Source organism: Rana temporaria, chromosome 2 (genome assembly GCF_905171775.1).
Source record: "Rana temporaria chromosome 2, aRanTem1.1, whole genome shotgun sequence".
Classification (NCBI taxonomy): Eukaryota; Metazoa; Chordata; class Amphibia; order Anura; family Ranidae; genus Rana; species Rana temporaria.
The window spans coordinates 372,094,889-372,109,939 of record NC_053490.1 but is presented as its reverse complement, the minus strand read 5'-3'; the positions used below and the strand labels follow the sequence as shown (position 1 = coordinate 372,109,939).

General features: G+C 46.5%; 1 protein-coding gene across 7 annotated transcripts in view; it reads left to right on the top strand.

Annotated features, from left to right (window-relative positions):
* The first annotated feature begins 780 nt into the window (after positions 1-780).
* ANKS1A (ankyrin repeat and sterile alpha motif domain containing 1A) overlaps positions 781-15,051 on the top strand; it is a 167,590-nt gene continuing 153,319 nt past the window's right edge. For 4 of the 7 annotated variants that reach the window (XM_040337792.1, XM_040337790.1, XM_040337794.1 and 1 more), the window contains exon 1: positions 782-1,012. In XM_040337792.1, coding sequence (XP_040193726.1) covers positions 837-1,012 — 176 coding nt within the window. In that variant the 5' untranslated portion in view covers positions 782-836. Of the gene's footprint in view, positions 1,013-15,051 lie in introns of all 7 variants that reach the window. The other 3 variants (XM_040337795.1, XM_040337791.1, XM_040337793.1) reach the window with 2 other exon arrangements.

Below are 15,051 nucleotides of genomic sequence, written 5' to 3'. Positions count from 1 at the left end.
CACATTTCCCTCTATGGAGATGGTTCACATCTCCACGCCGAACGCCGGACGCCTGCCGCCTGAAAAAAGGTCCCGGACCTTTTTTTCAGGCGTCTTTCGGCGTTCGGCTAGGAGATGGGAAGCATCTCCATAGAGGGGGGTCAATCTGGGGCACATCTAGGCGGTCAATACCGGCGTTTTGTCGCCGCAAATCGCGGTACAAAACGCTGCTATTTGTACCGCGATTTGCGGCGACAAAACGCCGCGATTTCGTCCGCCTAGATGTGAATGGAGCCTTAGAGGCGCCTCTCTGCTCTTTTATACTCAGTTGTGACATTACGCTACTTGTATATCAAGTTAAAATGTATTTAAAAGTGTTGCTTATCTTACAAAACGCTCTCAAACCAAGGTTTTACTGTATATAGATCTGACCAAAATGAGGGACAAATGAGGAGGAAAGAGGGACAGAGAGACATTGCTCCAAATCAGGGACAGACCCTCGGAACCAGGGACAGTTGGGAGCTTTGCACACAATATTCATACTTTGGGAAAGACAAAGAGAGCTGGGTTTACATTACAGCATCATAACAATTCTACATTACACAACACAACTTTAACTGTACACAACACACTGTACACCAAGTTTTTTTTTTTTTTTTTTACCTATTTGAAAAACTTTATTGGGACCCTAACAGGAAGAGATTTATGTTGCAGGAAGCGATGGTAAGCATGCGTGTCCACGGCCATACGCAGCCAGAATGCAAGACTGGATTAAGGGGTTGTGGAATGTGCGTGTGACGTATGCGCGCTCGTCTCGGAAGTGGAGGCGGAGGCGTGGTTGCCGGGGTGACGGCGGGATGGGGAAAGAGCAGGAGCTTCTGGAGGCCTCCCGCACCGGTAACCGGGCAGCGGTAGAGAGGTTGTTAGGGGGGAAACGGTTGAGTGGGGCCGGTCCAGGAGGAGCCTCTGGGGGCGGAGCTGGAGTATCTGGAGGAGGGTCTTCTTCCAGTCACCCGCTAAGCAGCCTGCTCAGGTGAGCTATAGGAACACCGATAAGCACATAGAGACTTGGCTTGGAGCCACATTGCACTGACAAGGGGAGGGAGGGGGCACTCATTTGTTTTCACAATATTCCTGTTAAAGCCTTTGTTTGTAAATATTGGTGCATTGGCCCCATTCACTCTGATTGGACCTTTCCCATTCACTGTGTTTACATTGTGATCTCAATGGCATACTATGAGATCAGTGTCTGTGTTCTGTATGGGTGGGGTTCCAGAAGCAGGCTTCACCTGCCATGGCACTGAACTTGTGCTTGTTTATACTTTGCCACTCATTGAATCAGCAGTTGGGTGACATAAGAAAGCCATGTACTGTCTGGCCTGCGGATGTGTCATCAGCAAAGGTGTTACACCTTTATGTGGTTCATCAGGTCTAACCTTCCCTTTTATTTATTTCTCCTTGTAGATTGTGGTCAGGGCTTTTTACTTTTTTGTTTGTGTGGGTTTATTATGTCTTTTTTTTTGGCTTTGGACTATTATACAGGATTTATATAGTACCAACAGTTTGCGCAGTGCTTTACAACACGGGGGCAGGCAGTACAGTTACAATACCAATGCGTACAGGAGGGATCAGAGGGTCCTGCTTGTTAGAGCTTACACTACAGACTACTACTATTACCTACACGTGGCTAGCGGTAAAATGAAAGACAAGCGCTTGTTTTGTTATAGCGGTATTTAAAGAGGAAGTAAACCCTCTTGTCAAAAAAGAAATAAAGACAAAGACATAATGAGCTAGTATGCATAGCATACTAGCTCATTATGAATTACTTACCTGAGATTGAAGCCCCCCGCAGCGGCCCTCGTTCGCCTCCTCCCGACGCCTTGATACCAGGAGTGACTTGTGGGTATCGTTGCTCCGGCGCTGTGACTGGCTGGAGCAGAGATGATGTCACTCATGCGCGCGGGAGCCGCCACTAACGGCATGATGCCATTAATAGCGGCACTCTCAGTGTGCCTGATCTCTACGGCGCATGTGCCATAGACATCGGTGCCGCTATTTTTTGCAAATATCTTCTATACCTTTTAGGTTTGGGAGATATTTTTTGCACCTACAAGTAAGCCTTAATCTAGGCTTACCAGTAGGTTAAAGTGGTTGTAAAGAGTTTACAACCTCTTTAACCACTTCCATACCGGGCACTTACGCACCTTCCTGCCCAAGCCAATTTTCAGCTTTCAGCACTGTCGCACTTTGAATGACAATTGCGCGGTCATGCTACACTGTACCCAAACAATTTTTTTTATCATTTTGTTCCCACAAATAGAGCTTTCTTTTTTTACTGTCACCGTGACATTGCGACACTTTTGACACGTTTTTGGGACCATTCACATTTATACAGCAATTAATGCTATAAATATGCATTGATTACTGTGTAAATGTGACTGGCAGGGAAGGGGTTAACCACTAGGGGGCGTTGAAGGGGTTAATATGTTTCCTAAGATGTGTTCTAACTGTAGGGGGGAGGGGACTCTCAAGGGGAGGAGACCGATGTGTGTTCCTCTGTACTGGGAACACACATTGGTCTCCTCACCGCTGTCAGGAGGTGGATCAGTGTGTTTACACACACAGATCCACACTCCTGCTGTGATTACCGACAATCGCGGGCACCCGGCGGCAATCGCGGCTGCCGGGCACCCGCGTCGGGTCACGAGCGTCGCCGCGGGCGTACGCGCCCGCCCTAGATCGCCGGGAACGCAGGACGTCATATGACGTCCACCCGGATCGAGGAGGGGTTCCTGCCGCCGTCATTTTACAATGACGCGATAGGGATGTGGTTAAAGGGGTTGTAAAGGCATCCTATGCATTAAGGTGACAAAACACCTGGCAGTCACCGGTCCCCCAGCCCCCCGTTGTACTTACCTGAGCCACTTCTTCTCCTCTGCACATCCCCTGCCGTCCTTCTCTCCACGAAGTCCCAGCTTTGATTGGATAGATTGATAGCACTGCAGCCGTTGGCTCCTGCTACTGTCAATCAAATCCAATGACGCGGGGGGCGGGGCCGGGTCACTCTGCGTCTATGGACACCAAATGAATGACTCAGGAGCGCACCCGCAAGGTAACCCCCCTCAGGAGAGCGCTTCTCCTAGGGGGTTAGCTATTGCGAGGAAGAGCCACCGAGGGATTCCAGGAGAGGATATTCTGGGCCACTCTGTGCTAAACAAACTGCACAGTGGAGGCAAGTATGACATGTTTGTTGTTTTGTGTTTATTATTTTTATTTTATTTTTTAAACAAAGCTTTAGTGTCGCTTTAATCACAAAATCAAATGTAGTTTACCAATCCCTGAGAGCCGGTTCACACTGGGGCAACACGACTTCCAGCGTGACTTTGACAGGCAGCTAGGAGATGACCTGAGTGCGAACAGCAGGGCGACTTACGAGACTCAAGTCGCCTCCAGGACAGGCGACAAAGCCAGTGGCCAATCAAATAATAATCTGCTCTGTGGGAGGGAGGGGTTTGCCCTTAAAAACTATTTTTCACTTCCTGGAAAGTCGCTTCAGTCAAGACAGTTATCTGACTTTGGAGGCGATTTCCGTTGAAATCAATGGGTACAAGTCGCCTAGAAGTCGGATTGAAGTCGTACAGGAACCTTTTCTGAAGTCGGAGAGACTTCAGTAGTGTACATTAAGATGGCTGTCATTGAATTTCTAATGCCTCGCGACTTCAGGTCGGATCCCAAGTCTCCCCTGTGTGAACCGGCTATAAATGTGTTAGTTGCAATAATTTCCTATTGATTATTATTAATTTTTTTGCTGCTATTTTACCCTAACGATCCAGCCAGAAACGCACTTCTTTCTTAGGGCTGGCAAGCCCAGGTGCGGGCGTGTTCCTGCGTCTTAATATTTTTTTTTTACAGCATTTGCTTCAACGCGGAAATGCGTTAAAAGTATGGCAGGAGCGATTAAAAAAAATTGCACTGCACCAAACAGCATGATAGTGCGATCCTATGTTGTTTGGTGACTGCAAGCTTGCTGGGTTTGTTAGATGTTTTATTAATGGCACCCATGAGAAGGAAGTCACACCAGGATATCCAAAATTGAGTCCAAAACTTTAATCGCGTAGTATAAAAATAAATTAAAGCACTGGCACCCATGCGCATCTAGCTTTGGCAGCGCATTCCTGTGCGATATTGAAAATGCGCACAGAAATTCGCCTTTCCCACACTGCGATCTGGTGTAAACGGACCCTAAACAGCTCATAGATGATTCCCCCATCAGCATAGTCCGTGTTAGCCTAGGTTCACATTGGAGCGATACGGCATGCGATTTGACATGTCAATTTTGGCGGCAATGGCACCGTCTGAGTCTGTGCAACGCCACATTTGTGGCGTCTCACGATTCCCAAAAGTAGTTTCTGTTCTACTTTTGGCGACTTCGGGGTGCACTTTTCATAGACATCTGTGCAGCAATCCGCACAGATGTCTCTGAAATCGCCCCTAGAAGTTGGGACTGACATGCAGGAATGAAACTGTGCGAGTTCAGCTGAACTTGTATGATTTTATTCTCCCTGTCAGTGTGAACCTGGGCTTAATGTTGTGTTCAGCGGGGGGGGGGGGGGGGGAGTCTTCCTGGCTGGCAGAACACAATGATTACTGCTAGCGGCACTAGCTGCCTGCTGTAATTGCAATTGAAAAAATCTGACAGGTTGGTTGTACTTAAAGCGGAGGTTCACCCTAAAAACATGTATATGTACCCAGAAGCCGGGTGGAAAATAGCAATAATACGGTATGTACAGCAAAAAAAAAAAAAAAAAAGCATACTGTAAATGTTGGAAGTATGCAGAATGTAATGTTATATACATGTTTTTAGGGTGAACCTCCGCTTTGTCGATCAATGGATTTCAAGTCCCTGCTGAACTGTCCAAATTTTGATCCATGTATGGCCGGCGTTGGGGTGTTTGTACCCTGGACAAAGGCAACACATTTGGTCAGCAACATTACCAATCTGTGGAGAGGGTAGTGTTAAGCCTTGTACACACGATCGGACTTCCATCGGACAAATCCGTGGAGTTTTGTCCGAAGGCCGCTAGCCGTGAACTTGTTCTGCATACAGACGGCAGAACTTTTTCAGCAAACATACACAAAACTACGTTGTTTTTCAGCTCGTTAACGCCACCCTTTGGGCAACTTCTGCTAATGTTGTCTGATGGTTAGCATTGGTTCGGAGCATGCGTGTTTTGTACTTTTGATGCTCTAATGTGAAGTCCTCGTTAACACATTTCTTAATGCAAACTTTGGAATGGGGTAAAAGGCATGTGTCAATAAAGGCAATGTTATAGGTCAAGCCTAATCTCATCTCTGCATCACGTTTTTGAAAATATCTTAGGTCTGGTTTGTTTGTCCCCTTCCATGGGTTTTCTGGCCCAAGGGCATCAGTGGTAAAGCATGACATGCAGGTGTGGTGCAGTTTGCATGTGTTTTCATGAGTTTTCAGGCATTGATTAGAAGCCTAAATAGTTTTTTATTGGCCAACATAAAAAAAGCATGTCAACACATGTGCAGAATGCACTTCAACATGCATTGAAAAACGCATGAGAAAGAAAATGTAATTGTATGAAACTTGCCTAATTGTTTACGCAAGCAGATAAAAGATGGTAAACGTGGTTTTTTTTTTTTTTTTTTTGTTTACAATAAAAAGATGACATTTTATCCCAGAATCAGATACATGATTTAAGATGTGTATTTTCTATTTTGTTTTTTAACTTTGTAGAAAAAAAGATTGTCAGTGATCATGCATGTTTCAGTCTTTTTTTTTTAGTTTACCAATAAGGCCTAATATACACGGGACATTTTACAACCTCTCCTGAATGATTTAAAGTGGTTGTAAACCCACTATTTGGACTTTTACCTACAGGTAAGCCTACAACAAGGCTTACCTGTAGGTAAGAATATCTCCTAAACCTGCACGGTTTAGGAGATATTACCCCCGCAATGCAGGCGGCGCATGCGCAGGGGGGAATCCACGGCTGAAGGACCGGCATCGCCGGACCCTGTCGATTTTAAATCTCCCGCGCGGGAGTGACGTCATCGCCGCTCCAGCCAATCACAGCGCTGGAGCGGCGATACCCGGAAGACACGCCGGAGCAAGATGACATCCTGCTCGGCGTGGACCAGGTAAGTGGTACACACCTTGTTCCGAGGTAAGTATTTCATAATAGGCTAGTATGCGGTGCATACTAGCCTATTATGCCTTTTGCATTGCAGGTTTGGAGAAAAAAAAAAAAAGTTTATGCGGTTTACAACCGCTTTAACTTGACAGATAGTAACCGATGTTTAAAAACTTCAGTTTTGCACGTTTACATGCCGCGTTTGCGTTTTTAGAAGCATTTTTTTTCAAATGGTCAAACATTAAAAACGCCCTTTCGCACTGTGCCACCCATAGCGTCGGCGGTAAAACACTGCTTTTTTTTTTTAACCGCAGACGCTATGGGCAGATTTGCGGCGCGTTTCCCCCCGCTAGCGGCCGAGAAAGGGTTAAAACCACCCGCAATGCGCTGCTGAAGCAGCACTTTGCGGAGCGGTATAGCCGCGCTGTCCCATTGATTTCAATGGGCAGCAGCGGAGGAGGAGCGGTAAACGCACCACTCCTTCTCCGCTCCAAAGATGCGGCTAGCAGGACTTTTTTCACCGTCCTGCTAGCGCACCGCTCTAGTGTGAAAGCCCCTCAGCCTTTCACACTGGAGTGAATAATGACCGATTTTTAAGGGCGGATTGCAGGCGCTGTTTTTAACGCTATAGCACCTGCAATATGCTCCAGTGTGTAAGGGGTCTAAAGGAAACGCGGCTAAAACGTGAGTTACAGTGTTTACATGCTGTTACAGGCATTTGGCTTTTTTAAATCGCTCTGTGCCGGTTCACACGGGCAACCCGTCTTACAAGCGCGACTTTGCAAGGTGACTTCAGCATGACTTGGAGCAACTTACAACGTGACTTAGTTGCCTCCAGGACAGGTGACTTTGGCCAATCACAGAATTATCCGCTCTGTGGGAGGAAGGGCTTTGCCTGAGTAAACTATTTTCTTTTCCTGTAAAGTTGCTTCAGTTAAGATGCAGATCCGACTTTGGAGGCGACTTCCATTGAAATCAATGGGTACAAGTTGCCTACAAGTTGCCTTGAAGTAGTACAGGAACCTTTTCTTAAAGCGGAGTTCCGGCCACAAATTTAAAAATAAAAACTTTTTAAATATGAAAACCCCCTGTAATACACAAGCTTAATGTATTCTACTACAGTTAGCCTGTAAACTAAGGTCCGTTTTGTTAGGTTGTTACAGCATTTAGACACTTTATAAAACAGAAATTGACTGGGGCCATCTTAAGTGTGGGCATCATGAAGCCAGACTGTATGACTTCCTGGATTTCAGCCTCGCACATGCTCAGTGCTGTACAAGCAGTGTAATGGTTTCAGATCAGGTTTCAATAGCAACGGGAGTGTCGGAGGAAGTTACCGCCTCTTATCTATGCAAACCTCTCCTCCCCTCCTCCTTCCAGGAACCAGTAAATATACAAAATAATTTGTTCCTGTGCAGATATATCTACATAACAAGATGATATATATCTCTTGTTATATATGTGGTGTGTATACATATACCAGACATGTGCACTGTCAATAAATTCATTTTGTTAGTGCGGTGACGTTAGTGCGGTGACGTTAGTGCGGTGACGTTAGTGCGGTGACAACATTATGTGCAGAGTGGGGGGAGGTACAGATGATCAGGCATACAGAGCGGATCTCTGATAGGTCTGTATCTGAGAACACGGATCGTAGTACAGCCCCGCCTCCCTGCACTAGAATTGTAACACACAGTGCAGAGCGCGATGTTTCTATGTACAGGGAGGCGGGGCTGTACTACGCTCGGTGCTCTCACATACAGATCTATCAGACAGAGTGAGATCCGCTCTGTCTGTCTGATGATCTGTATCTCCGCGCACCGGAGACAGATGGCAGGCGGGCGGGTGGTGGAGGGAGGAGGACGGGGGCGGTGCTAGGACGGGGGAGGAGTTGGAGAGGGAGAAGAGGAAGGACACCACCTCTATGGGCGGCACTGCCCTCCCTCCCGCCCCCCGAGATGTTCATCCATGGCTGCGATGTTCAGCCCAGCCTCCTGGGATTGATGAAACACATATCCCAGGAGGCATAGCAGCGCTGGATGCGGCGGGGGGGGGGCATTCCGCCGCGGCGGGGGAATAAGAGACTCACAGATAAAAACGTGAGTTTTTAAAAGACAAAAAAAACATCCCAAATGTATTTAAGGGGGCAGTGTAAAAACGAATGCAAAGAAGTTGTAAAATAGGGTGGAACTCCGCTTTAAGTCGGAGTAACTTCAGTAGTGTACATTAAGACGGCTCCCATTGACTAACATGGGATTACGACTTGAGGTCTGACAAGTTGGATCCCAAGTCGCTGTAGTGAGAACCGCCATTTTTTGTTTGCGTTCCAATCTTTTTTCTAAACTCAACTGCCTAGAAGCTATAAACTACCCTGTGTACATGTACTGATAAGATAACATAGAGGAGAGTTCAGGGGCAGCTGAAAAAAAACATCCATTTACCAGCAGCAGGGTACATGAAGCCTATATATGTAGGACGAGGGCCACATATTAGTTGGTAGGTAGTTGGGAAGGGATGGGGACACGGAGAGTTGTCACCATCCAGGAAGTTCTAAACCCAAGGACAAGAAACAGAACAGGAATATTTCTGGTCATTGACATCTTTTATTCATTCTGACATTTTTTTTTTTATTCAGTTATTTTTTTTATATTGTATAGAACTAAGGTAAAGAAATGGTTTGGTATATTAATTTTCCTCTAAAAAATATTGACCTATGCTGGTTTGAGTTCCGGTGTCTTGTATATTTATAAAAAACAGTTAGCTAGTATACCAAAAATCAGACATCAGGTCCAGTGTGGTCCTTCTTTATAATGCCCAGTTTTGTGCTGTTGGGCTAAATTACATGCCATTTTTTTACCCGGCACCTATGTTTCACTGCGAAAGTATGGCTGCATGTTCCAAAAAGATGACTCGGACTGCCCAACTAAAATGGAAACACTGCCCAGCGCTGTGAAGATCCTGGCAGTGTGAAAGAAGACTTCTAAAGTCAGATTTTTGATATGCTAGCAAAAGGAGACAAATTCTTTCCCTGATTTAAAACCTGTTCATGCGCAGTGTGCTCTCCCCCCACCTGTTGCAGCAGTGGCTGAGCTTAGCGCTTGGTCCGTTTGATGCTGGGTGGTCTGCTCTCAATGTACTAGCTTTAAAAGAGAAGTATTTTTTATTATTTTAGATTCATATTTGCTTATGTGGATGGAGCAGCAGACTGCATCTGCCCCCCGCAGTCTCTGCACTGAGAATCGAGCCACCGAATATGGATGATGGCTCGGTTTTCGCAGGTCCCCGAGAGGAGAGCTGCTGACTTAGTCAGTAGCTCTCCTCTCTGTTCCTCCACGCTCATTAGAGCCATGAGCTGTGGAGCGGCCGTCTTGGTGGCATTTTTCTGAGACTGCCATCAATCAAGGCAGCTGGCGGATCCAGACTTGGAAGTCGGTATGACGTGCTGCCTGGACTGATGACAGTGACGTCAGCGGAGAGCGGACTTCAGACCGATCTCTGATGAAAACTGGTCACAGGAGTGCAAAACGAATTGCACTCCTATGACCTAGAGGAGAGGCCCAGCCTAAAAAGTTCAGGCTGGACTTCTCCTTTAGGGCAGGATGGGGATGATCACTTAAAATTGGGATTTTTTGGGGGTGCTGCTCATGGTTTAGAGGAGGGAAATCTAAACAAAGTTGTACAGTGTGTTTAACCTACTGGGCCCATTGACTGCAGTCGGTTTTATTCAGAAGGTGAAATTAGCCCTTGAGTGTATTTAAATGTATTTTAACACAATTTATGTTCTTGCTTTATTTGGCAGCACCTTGCGCACATTTTTAAAAGTGGTGCATGCACTACTTTTTCCACGTCCAGTTATGATTTACGGCATGATTTTCTGTGAAATGTCTGTGTGAACTGGACTGATGAGTTGGCCATGGATGAGTTTGTTTTTCTTCGTTTAGCCTGAGGGCAAAAATAAATAAAATTACTCCATCCACACAAATGAGATGGACAGAGGAATCCCCCTGCTGCGGCATTGTATTCTGACAGCGTGACTTTCCACTGTCAGAATACACTGATCATTGGCTGCAGCCGCAGATCCACAAACGGTTTCCAGCTTGTATTTTTTTACAGAAATCGATTTAAGAATCATCTTCTGTTGAACGGGGACGGCCACACACTGATTGAAATGCTGCTGGTTCCTGCTGAACTGGCCAAATTTTGATCTCTCTAGTCTATGGCCAGCTTTAGTTAAAGTGGATAAAGGCATAAGGATTATTTTTTTTTTTTTATCTTCATGCATTCTATGCATGAAGATAAAAAGCCTTCTATGTGCTTCAGCCCCTCTAACACTTACCTGAGCCCCCTCTCTGTCCAGCGATGTCCACGAGTTTCTCAGGCGTTCAAAATTCTCCCTCCAGATTGGCTGAGATGCAGCAGTCACGCCATTGGCTGTCACTGCTATCAATCAAAATCAGCAAGCCAATCAGGAGAGTGTGGGGGCGGGGCTATGTGTCTTAATGGGAACAGGAGGATCCAGTCTGCTCTGTGTAAATCCACTGGCAAGTATAACATGTTTGTTTTTATGGAAAAAAAAAAAATTAAACTTTACAATCACTTTAACGATTCATGCTGCTGTCATTTAAAGAAAAACAAAAACACTTGGCAGCGTTACAGTAAGTTAAAACTTCTAGTTTCTTGAAAGAAATCTGCAAGAGGTCAGAACTCTTCCTTGTTTCAGGTCATTCATGCTATCCCTTCTGAGTACGGTATCTTAAATCCTAGGTCCAGGCTGCACATGGGGTCTTGTGTTCTATTTGAACTGAAATAAAGCCCTAAGTATAAGTGTGCCTATACCAGGGCTCGACAAATCCCAGGCGCCAGGGCGCCATGGTGACTAGAAATAGGGTCCTGGCGACTTGGCTTGGAAGGGGGGCAAAAAAACCCCCCAAAAAAAAACACTTTTTTTTTTTTTTTTGTGAGCTGGCACCATCTGGTGGTGAGCCATTGGTATTACAAGTTATTACCACCAGATGTGTAAGCTGGCGCCATCTGGTGGTGGCCGTTGGTATTACAAGTTAAGCATTACAAGTTAAACAGCAATTCTAATGTAGTTTTTTACTATTTTCACTGCCATCTTCATCCCTCTAATTAGAACCCCCAAACATTATATATATTTTTTTATCCTAACACCCTAGAGAATAAAATGGCGATCGTTGCAATACTTTCTGTCACGCCGTATTTGCGCAGCGGTCTTGCAAGCGCACTGTTTTGGGAAAAAATTACACTTTTTTTAATTAAAAAATAAGACAACAGTAAAGTTATCCCCATTTTTTTAATCCTATGAAAGATAATGTTACGCCGAGTAAATTGATACCCAACATGTCATGCTTCAAAATTACGTCCGCTTGTAGGAATGCCGACCAACTTTTACCCTTTAAAATCTCCATAGGCGACGTTTAAAAAATTCTACAGGTTGCATGTTTTGAGTTACAGAGGAGGTCTAGGGCTAGAATTATTGCTCTCGCTCTACCAATCGCGGCGATATCTCACATGTGTGGTTTGAACACCGTTTACATATGTGGTCTCTGCTCACGTATGTGTTCGCTTCTGCGCGCAAGCTCGTCGGGACGGGCGCGTTTTCTGGCTCCTAACTTTTTTAGCTGGCTCCTAGATTCCAAGCAAATTTGTCAACCCCTGGCCTATACCCACTCCTTCCCTTTTGACCAGTGCCCCCAATAGCAAGCCGCTTGCTATAGGGGCACTGGTGCTTGCTTGTTCCCGAGCCCCGCTCTATGCGTCCATAGGCAACATAGAGCCGTGACTCGGGGCCCCCCCCCCCCCCGCTCGCTCCTCATTGGGTCACTGGCTGTAATTGACCGCAGTGTGGGAGCCAATGTTTTTTTTACCTTAAAGGGGTTGTAAAGGTAAATGTTTTCACCTTAATGCATCCTATGCATTAAGGTGAAAAAAACATCCGACAATACCGCCCCTCCCCGAGCCCCTGTTATACACACCTGACCCCTCAAAAGTCCCGCACTCGCCCCCGACATCCTCTTCGCCACTCAGCCTGGCCGTTGATTTGCTACACTGGATGGATTGAAAGCAGCGCAGCCATAGGCGTGCGCTGCTGTCAATCACATCCAATGACGTGGCGTGTCGGGCGGGGCCGAGTGATACAGCCGGCGGCTATTGGCGCTCACTGTATCACGGGAGCACGCCCGCAGGAACTCAACACCATGCAAGCTCACTCGCATTAAAGCGGTAGTTCACCCCCCCCCGACACATTTTACCATCGAGACAGGCATTGTAGCGCGAGCTACAGTATGCCTGTCCCGATTTTTTTAACCCCGGACTCACCTTGTAATCGGACATCGTAGATTTCGGCTCCCGCGGGGAATGGGCGTGCCTATGGAGAGGGAGGATGATTGACGGCCGGCCCTGGCACGTCACTCTCCCCGAAGACAGCCGGAGTAGGTCTCGGCTCTTCACGGCGCCTGCGCACAGGCTATGCGCACGCGTCTTGAAGACCAAGCCTATTTCGGCTATTTCCGGAGAATCGTGACGCGCCAGAGCCGGCCGTCAATCATCCTCCGTCTACATAGGCACGCCCATTCCCCGGTATCTTCGATGTACGACTACAAGGTGAGTACGGGGGTAAAAAATTCGGGACAGGCATACTGTAGCTCGCGCTACAATGCCTGATTTTAAGGTAAAAGAAAAAAAAAATTTTTTTTTTTCGTCGATAGGGTGAACCCCCGCTTTAAGGTGTTGAGTCCTTGCGGGGGGAGCCGAGACAGCCGCCGAGGGACCCCCAGAAGACCAGGTTCGGGGCCACTCTGTGCAAAACGAGCTGCACAGTGGCAAGTATGACATGTTTGTTATTTAAAAAAAATAAGTTTACAACACCTTTAATCCTTTACAGCCACTTTAATGATATACAGGCATACCCCGCTTTAAGTACACTCACTTTACATACACTCGCGAGTAAGGACATACCCCCGAGTGTATGTAAAGTGCCTTACAAGTACTGTACAGACATTTTGCAGCCACAGTAGAAGGAGCTGAAGCTCAGAGAGCATAGCCCGCCCTGTTCCAGTGTGCCCCTGACAGCCCCTGGGACCTCAACTACAGCTTCTGACACCCCCACTACAGTCTCTGACCCCCCACTACACCCTAGAAGTGAAAAAATGTATTGTTTCACTTTAAGTACATTTTCGTTTTACATACATACTCTGGTCCCATTGTGTACTTAAAAGTGGGGTATGTCTGTATGGAGCTCTGTTAGATTTCTCTTCACTTCACAAGGACAATATCTTCTCCAGGCAGGAAATTAAGAAATCTGTTTATCAGAGCCTGCCAGATTCCTGCTTGAGCTAAATAAAAATATAGATACACTATTATAGATAGTGGACCTTCCCCCCCCCCCCCCCCCCCCCTTTTTTCCCAAATGTCACAGCAACAATCATTTTTGCATGCTGGTGTGAAATCGCCTAACGCTTTTATTTTTTTTATTTTTTTTTACGCTTTGGGTTTCTACTTCCTGGTTTACCTGAAGGTAATGGTGACAAAGCCACAGATGCCCCCTGGCAAGGCATTCAGGGAAATCTTGTATCTAAACTGGAAAATCTTGAATTATTTTCATACTGTACGTGTGTGACATGACATCTTGTGCCTCGTTTCACGCTTGCACCTAACAAAGTTGCCGGAAGGTGAAAGGACCGCTTGAATAGGGTGCCACATTTCCAAACTACCATTCAGTGACACCCCCTTCACAAAAATCAGCTTGTGCTGTAACGAATCACAGCACTGTGATTGGACACAAGAGGCGGGATTTATGATTTCTCCAATCACAAGCAGGGGGCGGGGACTGTGCTCCTCCAGGCATTCCTGGCCAGGACAATTACTGTCAGTGAGTAAAGCGGTCATGTGGCAGCCTTTTTTTGGGGGCATTAGTTTGGCTTGGGGGGTGGCTGTGTCAGTTTCATTCCGGGACACTGTATTGTCCTGAAATGAAGGTGCCCGGGACAGATCTGCAAAATCCGGGACTGTCCCGGGCAATCCGGGGCACGTGGTCACCCTACGCTTGAAAGACTCTGGCACCTGACAGTTCAACTTATTAGTAGTAATATACAGAATATATATACCGGTAACAGTTTGCGCAGCACTTTACAATATAAAGGGAGACCATTACAAAAAGATTAAGTTCAGAAAGAATAGAAGGGCCCTGGAGCTTACAATCTAAAGGGAGGGGGAGGTGGTACAGAAGGTAATAGCTGCGGGGGGGGGGGTGATCTGATGGAGGAGGGGTAGACTTCCCTGAATAAACTAGTTCTCAAAAATCACCTAAAGGCAGACGGAGAAGGATCTACAGGGCAGGAGATACTGGGCTAGGGAGTTCCAGAGGATGGGAGAGGTTTTATTTTTTTTATAAAGGCGGTCAGTAGCAGAGTAAGGAAGGGTTGGGGTGGTGAAGGTTTTTACGTGCAACGTTGTTTGTTGGAGGCACAGGAGACAGGGAGAATGTGAAACGGATAGGGTTGTGATTGGAGAGAGGGAAAAGGTGTCGGAGAGGTGGGAGAATACAAGGTGGCTTGTGGAAGCAGGGGAATTTAAATAAGGCCCCTTTCACACTAAGGAGTTTTTCAGGTGTTACAGCGCTATAAATAGCCCTGCTATACCGCCTAAAAAACTCCTGCCCAGCCTTCTCAATGTGAAAACCTGAGGGCTTTCACACTAAGGCGATGCACTGGCAGGAGAGAAAAAAATCTCCTGCAAGCAACATTTTTGGAGTGGTGAGTATACCGCTCCTTCCCATTTAAAACAATGGGAAACCACGGTAATATCGCCCGCAATGCGCCTCTGCAGAGGCGCATTGCGGGCGGTATTAACCCTTTATCGGCAGCTAGCGGGGGTTAATACCGCACCGCTA